At 43.7% G+C, this 20,989-nt stretch overlaps 1 protein-coding gene across 1 annotated transcript; it reads right to left on the reverse strand.

The window, feature by feature from the left end:
* Window positions 1–1,108: 1,108 nt before the first annotated feature.
* On the reverse strand, window positions 1,109–19,639 carry c35h6orf136 (chromosome 35 C6orf136 homolog). Its single transcript, XM_048616657.1, has 4 exons — window positions 19,533–19,639; window positions 14,865–15,065; window positions 11,501–11,570; window positions 1,109–8,840 (listed from the first exon to the last, which is right to left on the reverse strand). The coding sequence occupies exons 1-4, from the start codon at window positions 19,583–19,585 to the stop codon at window positions 8,697–8,699; spliced, it is 468 nt and encodes a 155-aa protein (XP_048472614.1). The 5' UTR covers window positions 19,586–19,639; the 3' UTR covers window positions 1,109–8,696.
* Window positions 19,640–20,989: the final 1,350 nt, after the last annotated feature.

Genomic DNA, 20,989 nt, shown 5'->3' on the forward strand with positions numbered 1-20,989 from the left:
GTTCCTTCCGAGCCCCAAACTTGCATGATGGGGCTAAATAGGTTCATTCTATGCTCAATGATTGTGATCACCATGCTGTTTTACCAATATCAATTTAAACTGATAAGCAGCAAGGCATGTTCACAAAAACTACTACACACACCAGGCATAAATTGGGAGGGAGGGACAAAAAAGGTGCACGATAGTCCACATGATTCCACATTGGCGTGAATGATATGAAGCAATAACTTGTTTTCATGGGAGGCAATTGCTGGAAAGGCCAAATGTTGTCCCATTACTGCCCCTTGAATGGAGTGGTTTCCTCAGGCCATTTCAGAGCAGTCAACCACTCTGCTCTGGGTCTGGATTTACATGCAGACCAAACCAAGCAAAGAAGCCAAATGTCCTTTCTATTATGGATCAGAGCAAACCCCTTCAAGATATACTAAGAAGATAGGCTAAAACATAACCTTTCAAAATAAAAGTGTAAGGCAGGCATTAAGACATTTCCTAAAGGAAAGACGTGCCCCAGATGGGTTTTACAACAATTAGTACAATACAATACAGTAAAGCACAGGAACAGACCCTTCAGCCCACCAGGCCTATGCCAATTCTACTCCTCATTTGGCCCTGCTACTTACTGCGCACGTGTGGTTTCTATCCCTCTGTTTGCCTCCGTTCATCTGACTAACGAGATACTCCTTAAAATGTTCTTAATGTGCCTGCGATAGGGTTAGGGTTAGGGTTAGGGTTACAACCACTTCCACCGGCAAAGCTTTCCAGGCACCCACAACCCTGTGAAAAAATTTCCCTGCACTTCTCCGTGGATTTTCCCCACTCACCCTGAACCTGTGCCCTCTTGTAGTTGACATTTCCACTCTGGGAAAAAGCCTCAGACTATCCACTCTATCTATGCCTCTCAAATTTTGTAGACCTCTATCAACTACTGATAATCGTTTCATGGTCACCAGTAGATGGAATGGGTTTTATAGTTTAGATTAATGGAATGTAAATTCCACTAGTGGAATTTGAACCTATATGCCAACAGGATTAATCTGGGCCTTTAGATTACTAATCCAGTGACATTACCACCACCTTCACGCAATAATGAACGAAAGGAAAGCAGAGATTAAGTCAGAAATTTGTTATTAGTTTTATTTTCTTAAATATTATGTAGAACTATATACAGTTTATAATTACAGAGAAGGCCATAATCAGTTCACAACAGTAACAAAGCATGCATCCATGCAGAACACAGCTAATTTTTGTCCATAGAGGCAACAGGTACCACCCTACCCAAGGCTGTGAGGCTTTATTCACCAGGAGAGGAAACCATGCGCCACTCAACATGTGGAGACACAGACTTTGATTGAACATGTGATAAGGCAGGGTAAGTTATTCCATTCAGAGCTCCATTCTGCTCGCCAGTTCTCTTTCTCTGTCCTTTAATCTGCCCTCTCTTCTTACTACAGAGGTAGAGATTCGGTCTCTCCCGACCCCTTTTAACTACCCAAGGAGTCGGGAAGGAGCTGAGTCACGACTGGGAACCATGTGGCAGGAGCTGAATGCGCGGGCCAGTGAGGCTGCCGAGACGGACTGTGGCGGAGGTATGAAAAGGGCTGGAAAGCCCCGAGTGGGGCTATGGCAGTGGAAAGTTGAACTCTCTCAAGTTATCTTTTGCTTATCTTATTAAGTTAATGTGAATGGCGCCACCTATGTACGGCAAAGGTACACACTTTTCACTGTATTTTTACATCGAATACACGCGACAACAAATCATTCAAATCAAAATCAAATCAAGTATTCCATATTTGCTTTCTGATAAATAAGCATGAATTCCAGCGTGAGCAGCTCTATACAGCTTTGGAGCTGAGCAACTTCTACCTCCTCCACAACAGCTCTACTGACATCAATAGTACCCTATTGTCAGGCAGACAATAGAAAGTCATGCAACCTTTTTCCTTGTAAGAACCTGGACGGCTTTGGCCAGTGCTTTCCTATTCAGTTCAAATTTCTTCTGTTTGCCATTTTCTTTCCTAAAAAATTTACTTTTCCAAACTTTAGTCTCCAGGCTTTGATCTACGTGAGTCACAATGCCAAGCCCCACAGACGTGACATATTGCTGAAGATCAGTGACTCTTTTGTTTGGTATCTAAAGTGAAGCAGTGGGTTAAGTGCACGGTGCCAATCCAACAAGCTAAAGTCATGACAGGTCACTAACCTGAAACATCAGTTGTTTCCTTCTTTAGAGATGCTAGCAGACCTACTTAGCATTTCCAGCATGGTTTTACTGATTTCAGATTAAAGCCGAAATCCTTTTTTTAAATTCTGAATTGGAATTCTGAACGAGAGCAAGTGACAACAGTTCTTCAGCACTGACCACTTCAGATTAATTTCACATATGATTATTTTAACCAATCTTAATCAAAAAAATCTAGCTTTTCCAACACAGCAGGTTCATAAAACATGTTCTTTGTACTTTTCAGATAATTTTTGCACTTTCAGTCCTCCAGCAAACAGGAGAAATCCGGCCCAAATAGTAAAGCACTGGCCAAAGCCTTCCAGCCTCATTCAAGGGAAAGGTTGCATTACTTTCTGGGGCTTGCCCTTCAATGACTCAGTTCTAAGCAGGAGTCTAGCAATGAAACAAGAACCTGTCTTTGTTTTGGTGACAAGCCTGCATTTTCTTTTGTTACTTCAAGTGCTACTGGAAACTGTCTTGAATGGTATTTTGTCAGCCAGTCTTTGAAATTATCAGGACAATATCCCTTTTCCCCACTAAAAATGGACCTCAGTGCCACCATTGTGGCAGCACCTTCGCCATGTAATCCACAGTGTTTCACAACAGGGGCTCGTCACCTCCACTTTATAGGCAACTGGGCAATTGATGCTAGCCTGGTCAGCAAAACCCTCCACAATACAGGAGAGAATTAATGCTCTGGTCACCAGTAGCAACACCATTGTAAAATTGCTATGACCTCCCTCCACTTGACGTTCCTAACAGCAAAACAGCTTTTGAAGGGAGAGGTGATTTCTGGAGAATGTATTCCAGTAGGTGGTCAGCAGAGCTGGACAGAAATAGCAATGGGAATGAATGGCCAAAATTAACCAATATAGGAAAAACCATGAACTCTTGGGAATACCAGCATCTTCAAGTTGAGCTCTGAAGCCACATCATCCAGACTTGGCTTCTGCAGTGTTGTACACCATACTGGATTTCACTACCTACCCAACCACCACCACTGTGAAAGCATCATCTGTATAAATGATTGCAGCAATTGCAAACAATGCCAGAGATTCACAGACACATTAGGTGGCGGACAATAATAGTCCTCTGCAAATGACAGCTACATCCAATCCTGTATCTACTTCATAATGATTAGACAGTGGAGTTACCTCAACATTGGTCCATTTAGTTTCGGCAGAAAACCAACCTTGGGTACAGCTCAATATGGGAAGCTACTACACCAACATAAATCTGTGAGCTCCTATGAAAAACAACTTTGCCATGGTTAAGTGCTTAAATCAGAGAGAGGATACTGGAGACACAGATGACCAGGATGTTGTTGCACTGGCAGAAATGCACTAAGCACAAGGTCCAGGGATCAGCAGAGCTGGAGAGAAATAGCAATGGGAATGAGTGGCTAAAATTAACCAATTATAGGAAAAAAAAAACGCGAGAATACCAGCATCCTGCACAAAACCAAAGTTAGCAGATTCAGAGAAAATAATTGACAGGGCATGAGCCCATTCACATACCTGAGGAAATGCAAAAACAAGCCGACAGTCTTTGCACGTTCTCGAGAAAACACAAATGCAGTTGGGTGAAAATTAGCCACCAAAGGAGAACTCAATAAACAGTGTCAGATCAAAGGTTTTAAAAAATTCAAAACAACTATCTTTAATCATTGAAATTAATTGTTTTACTGAAACCCCTGCTGCAAATGCACTACTCCCTCCACTGGGGTTTCAATGGCCTGTTTTAACGATCATGGGTGCAGAGACTCTCCTTGCCGCTGATTTTAAAAGCGGCTGCTCACAAAAATCTCACAATGTGCGGACAGCAGATTTCCCTTTTCCCAATATCACTGTGAACCTGGAGCCAAACCAAAGTAATCAGCCAAGCAAACTGAATTATTCACAGACAGCAAACCAGTAAGCAATATGCACTAGGTTGTTCATTTTGATCAATTATTTGTACAGCAACTGATCGTGAGGTCAAGATAGAAACTGATTATTTGATTTTTTAAAATCATAATGGATAAATTTTACACGTCACAAATAGTATTATTTTCAGATTTAACGAAACAGTTCAAGTGTAATTATGAACTTCATAGGCCATTAGAAACTCAGTAACACCAAGGGTATTTTTTAAACAAGACTAGTAGTATAAAGAGACACATTGCAAGTTTTTTTTTTCCTTGATTTTAGTCTGGGTGAGACTTAAACTGCACAGCCTGGGAGGAAGTGTAAAATCATTGACAGTAACTTCTGAATTTCCACATTATTCTGTCCATACGGGGTCTCTAGAAACAGCTGTCAGTTTTAGTAACAAGGGTAAATGTCCACAGGTTTGCTATCATTACAACTGCAAACTCTAAGCCATTATGATTAATATAGGGAGCATGATTCCTCTACCGTAAGGCTCTTGATCAATCAAGCTCTAAGCAGTGAAAAAGATTTTTATAACTACAACAAAGAGTCCCTCAGGTCTGATCAGTACAGGCACCTCACTCTATATCACTGAGATTAAACAGATGGGAGGCAAGGGAAACAAGATTTCCACAGCGATTCCTGAGAATGCACAGGAACTGTGTATTCTGCACAGACCCACAAAGTAGAAAATGTTCAACAAACAATAGATAGCCTATAAAATCCAACAGTTGTGTATCAATTCAACTTAATGACAATTGGGAGTACTCACTCAGCAAGAAAAGACTAGTGACACTGCCTACTGTCTTAATGCTTTTATTCGGCTTCAGGGAACATTGAAAGCCACTTCACATTTGTAATTTTCAATTCCATCTAAACTTGGCAAGGGATTCGAGCTTAAGGGATTCAATTCAGTCTGGTTGAGAGTCAAGGCATGTAACTAGAAGGAAGTAGATTTTTTTTAAAAGAAACGCTAGCACAGAAATTAAGTGAAATTCAGTTCAACCGCAACAAAGCGACAGGCGTAAACAGAAATATTTTGCGACCTTGTAATTCTGAAATACTCTTTTAGATAATGCATTCAGCAGCCAAGTAAATAGTTGGATGTTTGAGGCAGAGATAAATACTGCCTCACCCTTTCCTATAAAGGATCCAATTACGGTTAGAATGCAGCTACAGGAAGAGAATTGCAAAACATCAGGAGTGTTCAAATGGAAGCCACCACCCACCATTCCAGCCAAAATGATAAATTAATGAAGTGTTCTTTGCTCAGGAATACAGTGCATGAATATACTTCATCCAATTGCCCATAATCAACCTAATCCCAGCACAGAAACAGACATCAAGACAAAAGCCATGCACTTTTCCTCACAGAAAGATAGCCCATTAGGATCAACACTGGACAGAATTGCCAACTTAGCAATTAGCATTTAGGCAGAGTAAAACATGTTTAAGGCCAATATCTAAATCGGTTCCTCCAAGGTAATTCACACCTTGCGCTCCCTCCAATATATTCTTTTATATATTCAGATCAGCTCTCAAGAAACATGTATATAGGAAAAAAACACAGCCATAAGTGGTCAACAAAAACACAATTTATCCATTTATGTCTAGTAGACAAATACTTGAACACAATTAAGGACAAATCTTACTGAGCTGTTAGCTAATCTCAACTGGATGTACAAGATGAGGTATGTTAAGCCTCCACGTTTCTGGACTAGCTTGGGGAGTGGGGAAGGGAAGGGGTTAATTGTCAACCATAACACACACTCCCATTCACCGCCAATGGTATATGGTAGGGCCTCAGCTCTGAAGCCAACAGTTGGAAACAGTGTAAAGTGAATAATTTGTCAGGTAGCTTCAGCTATGATGTCCTTAACACTCCCTCATTGCTATCAAATATTCCCATCATTATCACCACCCAGTTCAACTCACTGAAAGCCATACAGCCAAGTAGGTGACACCTTCAAGAAAAAGTTGCAGGATTTCTCTCTGACCCAGCTGTGGGTTTGCATCAGGAAGACTACAGAGACTAGCTTCCCAGTCAGTAACACACTAGGACCTCAGGAGCAATTCTTCTTAAACAAATCTGTTAACTATTTAGATATAGAAGTTTTGTTCCTTGTCAAATTGGCTAAAGTACTTTGATGTGGAAAAGGGAGGAAAATAACTTGCTTGCTCTATTCCAAATGGCAACAATTTTTTTTTGCCAAGACACTTACATGTTATTTACTTTCTGGTGCACAGAATCAGTTCAGTCAACATTCTGAAGACAGATTACAGATTCAGTCAAGGCCACACTGTCAGTACAGAATTGACAGGACAGAGTGAAAAGTATCATGGCCTAAGATGATTCTGTTTCAGACAAACATCGAGCTGCTGTGATATTTAAGAAAACAGTGGGGGTTTTTTAATTAAACAATTAAACCTCTCATCTCTGGTTGACAAGGAATCAGCTCCTGAACACCGCTAAGACAGCACGGCTGAATAGTGTTGAAACACTGGAACATATTGCAGCATATACATAGTGGACATTTGCTCAATTTTGCCTTATCTTCTACTAGAATTTTAAATTAGGTCTACATTAAAAAGGTTCAATTATGCTGTATATTCTCAAATCCCCCACAGCACTGCATTAAGCAAAACCCATCCCTTTCATAAAGCAGTCCAAGAACAAACGACAACCCCAACGGACAAAATCAAATGGAAGTGCAAGTGTGGCTGAGAAGTAGAAGATGCAACTTTTACATCCTCAGGACAACACGAAGTGCTTTAACTGCCCATGGATAATGCTTCAATGTATGGAAAGCTGGCAGCCAATTTGGGCACAGCAAAATCTTTAAAATAAAGATAGAGTGCAGCCAGATAATTTGTTCAGTGCAATCAGACGAGGGGAAAAAAAAAACACTCCCTAAGAACAGCAAGGAGAACCCCCATGCTTCTCTTCTCAGTGACATGACAGGACCTACCCAAGTGGACAGATAGACCTTTGTTTAACATTGTACCCAAAAGGTCCTTGCACTCTCCAATAACAGTATTGTCTCAATAATGCTCTGGGGGCCTCAGCTCCTGCCTGTCTCTAATGGAATTTGAATCTATGGCTAAAATCCTAAGTGCAACAAGTGTTGCTCATACACTTGCAAATTTGCACACAATGGGATTCCACTAACAGTAATGAAATGAATGATCAATTTTTGTTTTTCAATTCAGGGAGCCTTCCCAGTCTCTCAGGGTCTTTGACAGCCACCTGAACTAGAACGTGCAATTTAACCAACATTAATGAAGCAATATTCTCAGTAAATTACGCTGCAGTATCAGGCTGAGGTTACATGTTCAAAGGCTGGGACCACAACTAAACCAAACTGATCCATTCAGTGATATGAATAAGTGAAAAATAAAAACAAGGATTGCTGCCCATTAAGAAATTACTAAGCAATGAATCTGTGTGCTTCTTCTATTCTCATAATAGTACCCCTCAATGCAGTCATGTAATTAAAGGGACAATTAGAGAAAATTCTGGAAATACTCAGCAGGTCAAGCAGCATCTTTGGGAAGACAAAGACAGAGAGAGAAAGCTGATGGAGAATCACAAACTGGCTTCTTTACAGGCAGGAATGTTTATCCTCTTCTACCCCAGGCAATCAAGAATACCCAGGAACAATAAAAAAGTCTTCCTCCCTGATAAAAGGCCACTGAGCTGAAGGGTCAAGTGCTCTCCCTCTAAATGCCACCTGAACCACTGAGTATGTCTTGCTTGTCTAGATCTCTAGCATCTGCAATAATTTGCCTTTGCATCGGGTTTATTTTCCAATATGAACCAGAATGCAGCAGAGACTGCAGGCGAATTGCGGATGGGAGGAAGCAGAATTCAGATTCAGTGAGGCAAGTTTTCCGCCTGCTGCAGCTGGGGCCGTGGCAAAAGCAATCAAGAGGAAATGCAGCATTCCACACCCCAGTTCTCCACCCTCTACCTTCCCCAAACCCACCTCCCGCTCCTGCTCCGCAAGCCCTCCATCGAATCCCATTGATTTTTTTTCTATCTGCAAAGTTAGGTGATGGGGGGAGCCATGAATAGGCTCTGGGAAGGCCACACACTTTGTCCCTCATGCATTCCAGGAAATCCAACAGCCCGAGGAACAGAACAAACCCGACATTTTTGATATGGTCATCTGGACAACTAGAAATATGCTCCCAACAACAAAGAAAATTCAACCCACTGATGCCTTACTCTACTAGAGTTCACAATCATTCGGACGGAAATTAAGAGACACAATGTACCATGGTCATACTATTTTACACATGGCTCACCTGACAGTATGTACTCTCCAGGCAGCCTAATGCTGCATTCTCTCCACCACTTTATGTACAGTGCAAAAGCAGTTCAAAGGGAGCGAAACAGAGGGGCGCAAGTGGGTGGGGTTTCCAAATGCATCAAGACATGCGACGACTGAAGGAACCTGGATATGTGCAAGGCGCAGCAACTGCCAGCAGGCGAGCGAGCAAACTCGGCATGTGTGTTCCTGACAGCGTAAAACCCTCCCCCCACCCCTCCCTCTTTGGCGCTCTCAGCAGTGCTTCTCCCCCACTTTGCCAGCAGACTGAGCAAGCAGCAGATTCAACGCCGGGCGGTGTTCTTCCAATCCAAGGGCAACCAGTGCCCCGACAAGCAGCGTCTTCACCTTGGTAAGTGGGGGTTGGGTTGGCATCATCTGTGGGCATAGAAAAAGCCGGGAGAGAAATCAACGAAAATAGGTCACACCAGCATCACGGTTAGAAAACTGGTTCATAGAATCCATAGAGTCTGGAAGCAGGCCACTCAGCCCCATCCCTGTAACCCTGCATTTCCCACGGCTAACCCACCTAGCCTGCACATCCCTGGGCACTATGGGGCGATTAAGCATGGCCAATCCACCCAACCTGCACATCTTCGGTCAGAGAGGAAACTCACGCAGACCACGAGAAGAAACGTGCAAACTCCACACAGACAGTTGCCTTGAGGCTAGAATCGAACCCAGATCCCTGGTGCTGTGAGGCAGCCACCTTGCTGCCCCAAAGAAGGACCTAAACACTTCTTCAATTTTATGAACATTTCTGCCTCTACCGAACCTACCGGCAGCAAGTTCGAAATTGCTACCACTTTCCAGGTTAAAAATGTTTCTCCACACCTCCTCTAAACCTGCCACCCCTTACCTTAGTCTATGTCCTCTGGTCATTAATCCTTCTATCAAAGGGAAATGTTTCTTCCTATCCACACTCTATAGCCCTGAATTTTATACACCCCTATCACTTCCCCTCCTCAGTCTCCTCTGCTCTAAGGTAAACAACTCGTGTCTATCCAAGTTCTCTTAGTAATTGAAATGCTTCAGCACAAGCAACATCCTGGAAAATCTCCTCTGCGCCCTCTCCAGTGCTATCACGTCCCTCCTATAATGTGTTAAGTTGAGAAATGGATGTAATTACCAATTCATTCATTTGAGAAAAACTTCATGCCTGCTGACACCAATCCTATGATCAAGCCAACCGCACATGTTCACCACCAACTTTTTTCCCCAAGACTGTGCATGCACAGGCACAATATAAAGCCAATTTTAAAAAATTTAGAAGAATTCCTTTGTTTAACTTTTTTATATTCATCAATTTACGGTTTTAGCAAAAATTTGTTTTTACATTTTAATTTATTATTTTTCATTTTTAGGTGTTTTTGGTTTTATTGCTGTTTTTTAACTATATTTGAACGACTTCACTCCAGTGTACAAATAACTATTGTTAGGAAATATGGAAGCAAATGTCTTGCCCTTTTATCACCGAGAGATGCCATGAGCAGCTATGAAGTGAATAACTGGATAAATTACTTTTCAGTTGAATAGCATCTCTGCACCTGCACTAGAATTTGTGATTTCTCAGCACTACAGATATCTGGGAGTGCTGCACTCGAGTGTCAGCTTAGGACAGGTTCAAGGTTCCAACATATGAACTGGGAGCAGGAATAGGCCAGACAGTCCCTTAGTATCATGGCTGAGCTAATGCCCCCTCATGTGATAACATTTCACTCTTGCTTATCAAGAATCAAACCATCTGTGCCTGAAAAATGTTCAGACTGCTTCCACTGCCTTTTGAGGAAAACGAGTTTCTAAGACCTGCAACCCTCCAATGACTTCTGATTGGAACTGAGCCAAGCTGAGAGGCAGCGTGACAACCACTTGTACTGGCCGCCAATAGAAGCTGCTGGTGCAATAATGGAAATTGCAATCCTCAATTGTTTCACTCCAGCTTGTCTGCTGTGGAACTGCTGAAAAGAAAGTGTGGAAGAAGTCAAACAGAATGGCATTCACCTACAGATTAAAACAAGAGGCTGCTCTCACCACCTCCCTCAAGGGTCAACAGGAATCAGTAATAAATGCTGATCTACCCAAGACAACTCACATCTCATGAATTGCAAAAAATGGACGATTGACTTTTGAGGGTGCAGGATGTCATGGCTATGTGGATACTGCATAGAGATGAGGGATGGCCCACTGCCTTAAGGGAGCAGACATGGAGAAAAGGAGCAGTCAGTTTCAACGCATGACCTCCTGTTCTCTAAAGGTTTGGGGCAAAGTCCATCGTTTGAACACTGCCTCACTACTGGGTACAATGAACTGCACTTGGTTGCTACTATAGGACATTCAACATGACAACCATACCCAAAATCAGATTTCGTACTGAAGCTTTGCAAAGATCCCTTCAGCCGCAAAAGACAAGAGATGGAATTTGAAATAGTCTTAGCCCCTCTCCATTGTAATGTGCTCACAAATTTAATGTTAGGTTTTGGGAGGAAGAGGGGAAGACAAGTGGTCATTCTTCCTTATATCCCTAAACCACCCATTCGCGAAGAATAGACTGTATACAAACAGCCATTCAGCCCAAATTGTCTGTGCCATTGTTGATTCAACACACCGCTCTGTTTTCACCCCTCTTCATCTAACCTCAATAACTATTACCTTCTATTACTTTTTCCTTCATGTGCTTTTACAGATTCCCCTTAAACGTATCTATACTATATGCCTCATGTTGTGAGTAGTCCCATATTTTTAACCACTCTGGGTAAAAAGACCTGCACCAAATTCCCAGTTTGACTTTTGGATGATCACCTTTTACGTGCACTTTATGGGACTCCCCACAAATTGTAATTCACGACCAAAAAAAGTAAAGCTACAAAATTAGCACAGAAGTGCAGATAGCTTGACCACATAAGAGGCTATGACTCTTTTCTTCCAGAAGACTTTCCTGCTTTGTAAGCTTAGGTGCAAAGAAATTCCAGCTCTAGGATTCCTCTGGAAGAACAGAACACGTCTAGTAATACTCAGGACAACTACTCTCAGAAACTGACCTTGTCGACCTTGTGTCGATGAATAAGTCCATCAGGTCCCAAATAAAATGTGGAATATGCATCATAGGTTCTGCAGCATTGGGAAGGAAAGAAAAGCAATACGCATATTAACTTTGAAGCAAATCATGGAATAGCTGCATAGCTTCAACAGCGTTCACACACTAACAGGAATCAGTTACTTTATTTTCAAAAAATCTTTATCCTTTCAATGGGGTGAGCGCATCATGGTAAGGCCGACATTTGTTGCCTGTATGTTTTTCGCAAAATTATGTTCATAAAATTTGTAAAACTATTATTAAGCTACTTCAACTTGAATGTTACAGAATTTGCCACAAAATTCAATTTGTCTCAGATTCAGCAGACTAGATATCTATAGGGTGCAATCCGTGTCAGGTATGCTGCCCGAGAGTAAAAACAATTCAAATTAAGTTACAGGAAGTACAAAACAATTCCTCGACACACCATGCTACACTAATGTACCTCAAAACGTTTTTAATACTCTTGGTTTACAAGGTAGATTCTTTGTAAGGTACACAGACAAAGGTGCTCTACGTTCTCTAGCCCCCCAGTACAGTGGTTGAAAAGACTTCGACATGTGCTGCTATATTGTTATTCAAAGTTTTAGTAAGACCCACAAAATAGTCCTGGACCTTGGAACATGCAAGTCTACAACACTTGGAGGACATTTTTTTTGCACTCAAAGTCCACCAAATTTCAAAGAGTGTCTTTCACCATTTTGATCATTTTCACATCCAGGCACAGCTGTCATTTAACTCAGTTTGTGTCAATGGGAACAGCCCATAGAGCAGGGACCTGTGTCCCAGAGCTGCTTGGGATGAACCTTGACAACTGCATCTCTCTCCAAACTTTCTTTATAAGGGTAGATTCCATACACAGAAAACAATACCTTCCTCACCACAGCTGTCTCATAGGTTGTGTGTGGCAAGAGTGAAACTCTGAACATAGAAGAAAGATCTGAAAAGAAGGGATCTTCTCACCACCAGCCAACTGGTGCTCATTTCTAAGTTCTGGAGCGGAGAGATGCTGTTAAATGACTTTAGACAAGATATAGCATGGTTAAATTGCTAGAACCAATCCTGAGAGATTGGATAAACTGTCACTTCAAAAGGCATGGGATAGTTAGCATGGATTTGTTAAGGGAAGATCATGCCTTACACATTTGATTGAATTCTTTGAGGAAGTGACAAGGAAGATTGAGGAGGGTATTGCAGTGGATGTTGTCTATATGGGTTTTGGTAAGGCATTTGACAAGGTCCCACATGGCAGGCTGGTTAAAAACATAAAGCCCATGGGATACAGGGTAATGTGCAGAATTGGTTTAGTAACAGGAAACAAGAAGGTAATGGTCAATGGTTGCCCTTACAATTGTAAAGCACTTTCAAGTGGTGTGTTCCGCAGGGCTCGGTGTTGGGACCCCTGTTTGTTTTATACATGAATGACTTTTACTTGAATGCAGGGGGCACAATTGGGAAATCTGCCAACAAAAAAATTGGCTGCATGGTGGACAGCTGTAATCTCCAAAATGATATAGATGGGTGGTGGAGGAAACTGGCAGATGGAGTTCAACTCTGGTAAGTGTGAGGCAAGGGATTTAGGGAATCCACAATAAAAGTGGGAATATATGAGAGGGGTTGATGGAGTAAGAGATCTTGATGTGCAAGTACATCTTTAAAGACAGCAGAATAGGTAGCTAAGGTTGTAAAGGAGGCATACCCTCATTAGCAGAGGTATAGAATACACAAGTAGAGATACAATGATGAAACTATCAGACGCCGGTGAGGCCACAACTGGAGTATATTGTGCACATCTGGTCACCACATTACAGAAAGGATTTAATTGCTCTGGAGATGGTGCAGAAAAGATTTACTAAAATGTTGCCAGGGCTGAAGAACTGTAGCTGTGAGGACAGATGGAGGGGCTGGGGGGTAGAGACAGACAGGAGGAGAAAACTTTTTACCCAGCTGTTGCTGGGTGTCTGGTATTTGCTGCCCAAGTTGGAAGGGCACCTGGGTGTCTTTGGGTCAGATAGACAAGATGGGTCAAATGGCCACCTTTGTGCTATACCATTTCTATGGTTTTTCTCTTTTATCCACAAGTTCTTAAGCATATTACACACTGACTGTTGTCTGATGGACACATGATCAAAGGTGTTTTAGTAACTGATCCTCTTCGCAACGGATAGATGGTACAGCACAGTCAAATATGGCCAGACCTATCCTTTGTTACACCAGGAACTTGGCTGAAACTTAAAAGTTTGGGAATCAATACTGTATGGAACCAGAGGGTGAGTGATGCACTCAGCCATTAACACAAGTGATAATGGATGCTGTACTAAAATTCTCATGACTCAAATTATGTTAATTTACAGCTCACAAACTGGTCATTTGGTCCAAAAACAGCCACTGCACTACAGCAGCCTCTGCCCATTCCTTTGTCCAATTTGATCAACAGATTCTTCTGTTTTTGACTCCCCAGTTTACTTAACTAGCTTCTTCATATGTGCATCGCTGATTATTCCAACTACAACTCATGGTAGCAATTTCCACATTCACACCACAATAAAGAGACATTGCTCTTGAATTCGACAGCAAACATCTTAACAATCGTATTATCTTCGTAGATCCTAGCTTTGCCTTATCGCCCAAGTGAAGATATCCTCAACAACTCTACTAAAATTTGAATCCTTGCATGTTTTTAAGCGGCCACTAACAGATCATTGCCAGTTAGTCCACAGTTTGCCCTGACACTAAATAAGGATCCTGGGATCATTTCAAACCATGACCAAATGCTCTAGCATAAAACAAATAACTGCAGATGCTGGAGATAGGTTCAATTCTTCGGGCGACTGTCTGTGCAAATTCCACACATTCTCCGTGTCTACGAGGGTTTCCAGTTTCCTCCCACAGTCCAAAGACGTGGGGTCAGGCGGACTGGCCATGCTAAATTGCCCATCGTGTTCAGGGATGTGTAGATGAGGTGTGTTAGCCATGGGAAATGCAGGGTTACAGGATGTGGTGAGATGCTCTTCGGAGGGTCAGTGGAACTTGTTGGGCCGAAGGGCCCATTTCCATAGGGATTCTATGGTCTGAAACAAAAAGTGTCGAAGAAACTGAGTGGATCCAACAGCATTTGCAGAAATAAAACAGTTAATATTTTGAATCGAGTGACCCTCTGTTTTCTCTTCAGAGGCTGACACACATGCCAAGTTTCTCTAGCAATTTGTTTTTGTTTGTTCTGAATTCTCTTGTGACAGGTCTAAAATTCTTTTAAATGCTGGAGCCAAAGGACGCACTGCAACCAACTCCCCCAGTGAATATTAGGCAGCTGCAGCCCATAATCTCACCTATAGAGTTCAGTCTTGTCTTTCTTGTAAAATTTCAATATCAAAACATGGAGCGGGAGTCCTGTAATTCTCCAGCGTACTTGGATGGTCCAGTTCTCAGGATGCTGTGTCATTTTCATAACCTCCATGTGAACGTCCGCACAGTAATTCCATGCAATAAATCGAAGCAACGTCACAACTGCCTGATAGGTGGTACGACCCCTTGGAGATAAGCGACAAAGCAGAGTAAATATGAGCAAATTATAAACTTAGGGGGAATTGGTTATTCTGCCTCTCAAACTTGCTCAATTATTCAACACAATAATCTCCTTCGACTCTACTGTCTCACCCACTTCCCATAACTCTTGATCCCCTCAGGAATTTATACCAGGCTTGAAAATAACAAGTGATTCACTACACACATGCCTCTGGGATAGAGAATGCCAAAGATGAAAGAGGGTGAAAAACCTTCTCTTGTCCCTTGTAAATGGCCAACCCCTTATCCTGACACTATGCTCCCTGGTCTTTGTTTTTACTGGTGTAGAAGCTACGTAAAGAAGGGTGGCAACCACAAACATCCTTCTTTTCTTTCTCCAAAGGATAGGGATAATGCCAAACTCTGATCCCAACAGCCCATAGAGCAAAGCTACTTTTTGAGAGAGAACAATAAAAAACAACTAATGGTGGGTAATGACTAATTATGTAGAAGAACTTTGTGACATCAAAAATACAAAGAATTTATACGAGCCATGCAGTCTCAGATAAAGCAGTGGAAACAAAGCCAGCTAAGTCATTTTAATATTCTGGTGGGGATTATAGTCTCTTTCGAAGAACTAGGATTGGATTAATAGATCACAAGACCACAGTAGACAAGTTAGAATTTATTTAGTCTTCTCCTTTGTGGTGCCTAAATTCGTTTTGTTGTGGTCTACCTTTTCTAAAGGGAATAAAAATGAAAGCAGCAGGCAATCAAAAGATGTAATGAAAACACTAGAAGAGGGATAAGTTCCATAGTGTGCACATTACTTCCCTTGGTACTTATCCTTGGTCATTCTGAAGGTCTCACACAAGGGACAAGTTGACAACTGGATGGAGATAAACATGCCACAAAACATGCCTTGCAATAGTACCGCGCCTGGAAAGTCACGGTAGAAAGCAGAGTGTTTACTTAAACTACACAGTCCCCTTCTTGAATTGCTGCCATCTATCATGACTGTCTAATTATCTTGTAAAGACAGTTAATCTGTCTTTTTCAGAATGACCACAGCATCTTACAATACACTCCCAGAGGTAGTGTAACTGCTCATGTTGATTCAATACAGTCAACCACAAAAGGTCAAATAATTCAAAGAATTCCAGGTCAGTCCCTTGAAACTTAAAAAGGTGTGAAGCCTCCAAGGCCTCGAATGTTGAACTGGAAGCCACAAGGCCATAAGTCACACAACACCAGGTTACAGTCCAACACGTTTATTTGAAATCAAAAGCTCTCGGAAAGCTGCTCCTTTGTCAGGTGAAGCGCACCTGAAGCTACAGGGACATTGCAGGGAATTCCGGTATAAGAGACATAATTGCTTTAAACTATGATCCTATATTACAATTACAATGCTTCCTTTGGGCATCAATACCCTTCAGAGGATGATGTTGGTGCAATTTCATATGAACAGTTTCAAGCATTCAGCCATGTCTGCAGCTGCACATGACTACCACTAGGTGGAGATAAGCTGCAACTACCCAATGGGAGAGGTCAGATTTTTCAGGCGCTGATATTCATGACCCATCACCTAGATGACTGAACATGCAACAGCAAGTCAATGAGTTCGCCTTTAATGTTTGAAAAATACAAGAGCCACAGCTAAGTACTTACGGTAATAACCGCAGTGACCATAGTTACAGCCTTGAAACAAACAGACTAGAGGGAAGAACTGCAGATGCTGGAGAATCTGAGATAACAAGGTGTAGAGCTGGATGAACACAGCAGGCCAAGCAGCATCAGAGGAGCAGGAAGGCTGACGTTTCGTGTCCGGGCCCTTCTTCAGAAATGGGGGAGGGAAAGGGGATTCTGAAATAAATAGGGAGAGAGGGGGAGGCGGATAGAAGATGGATAAAGGAGAAGATGGGTGGAGAGGAGACAGACAGGTCAAAGAGGTGGGGTTGGAGACAGTAAAGGGGAGTGTAGGTGGGGAGTTAGGGAGGGGATGGGTCTGTCCAGGGAGGACGGACAGGTCAAGGAGGTGGGTTGAGGTTAGTAGGTAGGAGATGGGAGTGGGGCCTGAGGTGGGAGGAGGGGATAGGTGGGAGGACAGGTTAGGGAGGCGGGTGTGAGCTGGGCTGGTTTTGGGATGCGGTCGGGGGAGGGGAGATTTTGAAGCTTGTGAAGTCCACATTGATACCATTGGGCTGCAGGGTTCCCATGCAAAATATGAGGTTCTGTTCCTGCAACCTTCGGGTGGCATCGTTGTGGCAGTGCACGAGGCCCAGGATGGACATGTCGTCCAAGGAGTGGGAGGGGGAGTTGAAATGGTTCATGACTGGGAGGTGCAGTTGTTTGGTGCAAATCGAGCGGTGTTCCACAAAGCGGTCCCCAAGCCTCCACTTGGTTTCCCCGATGCAGAGGAGGCCACAACGGGAACAGCGGATACAGTATACCACATTAGCAGATGTGCAGGTGAACATCTGTTTGATGTGGAAGGTCTTCTTAGGGCCTGGGATGGAGGTGAGGGGGGAGGTGTAGGGGCAGGTGTAGCACTTCCTGCTGGTGGGGAGTGTGGAGCGGACAAGGGAGTCAAGGAGAGATTGGTCCCTCTGGAAAGCAGATAAGGGTGGGGAGGGAAAAATGTCTTTGGTGGTGGGGTCGGATTGCAGATGGCGGAAGTGTCGGAGGATGATGTGTTGGATCCGGAGGTTGGTGGGGTGGTACGTGAGGACGAGGGGGATTCTGTTTTGGTTATTATTGCGGGGAGGGGGTGTGTGGGATGAGTTGCAGGAAATGCGAGAGACACAGTCGAGACATGGTATTGTAGGATACGTGGAACAACCCCTCCTCCAAAGCTACACTGGCCCTACCCCCCACCTCTTCCTCCATTACATCGATGACAGTATCGGCGCTGCCTTGTGCTCCCACGAGGAGCTCGAACAGTTCATCCACTTCACTAACACCTTCCACCCCAACCTTAACTTCACCTGGACCATCTCCAATACCTCTCTCTCCTCTTCCTGGACCTCTGTTTCCATCTCTGGCAACCACCTGGAAACCGATATCCATTTCAAGCCTACCTACTCCCACAGCTACCCAGAGTACACCTCCTCTCACCCACCCTCCTGCAAAAAAAAAAGAAAGCCGTCCCCGATTCCCAATTCCTTTGCCTCTGCTTCTGAGATGAGGCATTCCGCTCCCAGACATCGCAGATGTCCTCGTTTTTCAAGGACCGCAACTTCCCCTCCACAGCGGCTGAAAATGCCCTCGACCGTGTCTCTCGCATTTCCCGCATCTTATACCTCACAGCCCCTCCCCGCAATAATAACCAAAACAGAATCCCCCTCATCCTCACGTACCACCCCACCAACCTCCGGATCCAATGCATCATTCTCCGATACTTCCGCCATCTGCAATCCGACCCCACTACCAAAGACATTTTTCCCTCCCCACCCTTATCTGCTTTCCGGAGGAACCACTCTCTCCATGACTCCCTTGTCCGCTCCACACTCCCCATCAGCAGGAAGTGTTACAACTGCCCCTACACCTCCCCCCTCACCCCCATCCCAGGCCCTAAGAAGACCTTCCACATCAAACAGATGTTCACCTGCACATCTGCTAATGTGGTATCACTGTATCCGCTGTTCCCTTTGTGGCCTCCTCTACATTGGGAAAACCAAGCGGAGGCTTGGGGACCGCTTTGTGGAACGCCTACGCTCGGTTCGCACCAAACAACTGCACCTCCCAGTCGCAAACCATTTCAACTCCCCCTCCCACTCCTTGGATGACATGTCCATCCTGGGCCTCCTGCAGTGCCACGATGCCACCCGAAGGTTGCAGGAACAGCACCTCATTTCGCTTGGGAAACTTGCAGCCCAATGGTATCAATGTGACTTCATAAGCTTCAAAATCTCCCCTCCCCCATCCGCATCCCAAAACCAGCCCAGCTCATACCCGCCTCCCTAACCTGTCCTCCCACCTATCCACTCCTCCCACCTCAAGCCCCACCCCCATCTCCTACCTACTCGCCTCATCCCGCCTCCTTGACCTGTCCGTCCTCTCTGGACCGACCTATCCCCTCCCTCACTCCCCACCTACACTCACCTTCACTGGCTCCAACCCCACCTCCTTGACTTGTCTGTCTCCTCTCCACCTATCTTCTCCTTTATCAGTCTTCTATCCGCCTCCCCCTTTCTCCCTATTTATTTCAGAATCCCCTTTCCCTCCCCCATTTCTGAAGAAGGGTCTAGACCGGAAACGTTAGGTTTCCTGCTCGGCCTGCTGTGTTCATCCAGCTCTACACCTTGTTGTCTCAGATTCTCCAGCATCGGCAGTTCCTACTATCTCTGCAACTACTTTCTGATGTGTTGCCCACCCTTAGTTACCCATCTCATTTAATAATTTTTAAAAAGACAGCTAAAAGGCAATAGGACATGCAGGATCAATAGTTTTCGATAATACCCACATTACATATCTTTCAACAAGCCGGTACACACCTTGTTTTTATCCTTGGAAACTGGCTGATGAATTCTACATTTGGAGAGTACATCCCATAATCGTGCGGCTTCAAAAAGAAATTCGGCAACTAGAAACACAAGAATATATTGGTTACAAGCTGTTGATGCTGGCTTGTCAATAATAAGTAAAGCTTCATTTTAATATGCAAGTTGTCAGCAACAACTGGGAGTAAGACTTCAGAAAGCTATCGTACATGGCTACAGCAACGAACACCCTGACAGTTGACACAAATTTAAAGGAAACTGTGATAACACAATGTCCTATTGAATGTAACAAACATGAAATACACCCATATGGACAGGAAGCACATGCCCATGAATTTTAAATAATTAGTAATTCAAAATACCAGGCTAACATTCTGGGGATGAGTTTGAACCCCACCACGACAGATGGTGAACTCTAAATGCAATAACGGCAACCACATCAGCACACAGTCGATAAGCAGGTCACACACCATCTGAGGAGCAGATGTTTTGGGTCTGGACCCTTCATTGGGACTTTTTGGAGGGGTGGGTGGGGGGGAAACCTGCTGGCTGCGTAGGCAGGTATTAAAAAGGAGACATGGCTGTCTTAGTGGGTTTGTTTCAGGATGTGGTCGAAGAGCTTCAGGGTGGAGGAGATAACCAGGGGGTTGCAGTGGGAGAGAGACCCACAGTTCTCTTTGGAGGGAGGAAAACTTCTTCAAGGTGGGCATCCTTGGAAGAGGCTTCGCAGTTTTTTTTAAATCGATAGCAAATAGAAAGGACTGCAGATGCTGCGTCAGACCTGCTGTGCTCCTCCAGCTCCACAAACCATATCAGCGCAGTTGGGAGGGGAGGGCGATAGGGAGTGTTCTTGCCATGCCATTTCTTACGTGCTTACGGTTAAAGGTACCTCTTTTGTCCCTGTGTTCATTAAATCACTTTGCAATCAGGATTTACAGGCACCCTCCAGTATCTTGTCCAAGTAGTCAATACCTCTTGGGTAGCACAAGATTATGAATTTCTCATAGCTGATTCTGATTTCAGTCAGTTATCCATGATGCAGAGGGGAGAGAAAAGACTGCCTTCACCCTTCTACACCAGCACAGCGATCACAATATCGAGACCACAGAACGAGAGGTAGGACTCAGCTCGTCTGTCCTTTCTAGTTTGATGCAAAATTCTGTTGCTCATATATCTCACCTCTCAAGTCACAACCATCCATCACCCCAAGTTTATTGAATAGGCTGCTGGTCCAGCAACACCTTGATTTTAAAAGAATTCTTATCCCAGGTGGTAAATCCCTCCTTGGCCTCAGTCTCCCAATCTCTAATCAGTTCCAGTGCCAAAACCCTCAGATATTTGCACTCTTCTAATCAAATTTCAGTTGCTCAACAACTGATGGACATAAGGTGCAGAGCTGGATGAACACAGCAGGCCAAGCAGCATCAGAGGAGCAGGAAAGCTGACGTTTT

This window comes from Rhincodon typus, chromosome 35 (genome assembly GCF_021869965.1).
Source record: "Rhincodon typus isolate 14 chromosome 35, sRhiTyp1.1, whole genome shotgun sequence".
Classification (NCBI taxonomy): Eukaryota; Metazoa; Chordata; class Chondrichthyes; order Orectolobiformes; family Rhincodontidae; genus Rhincodon; species Rhincodon typus.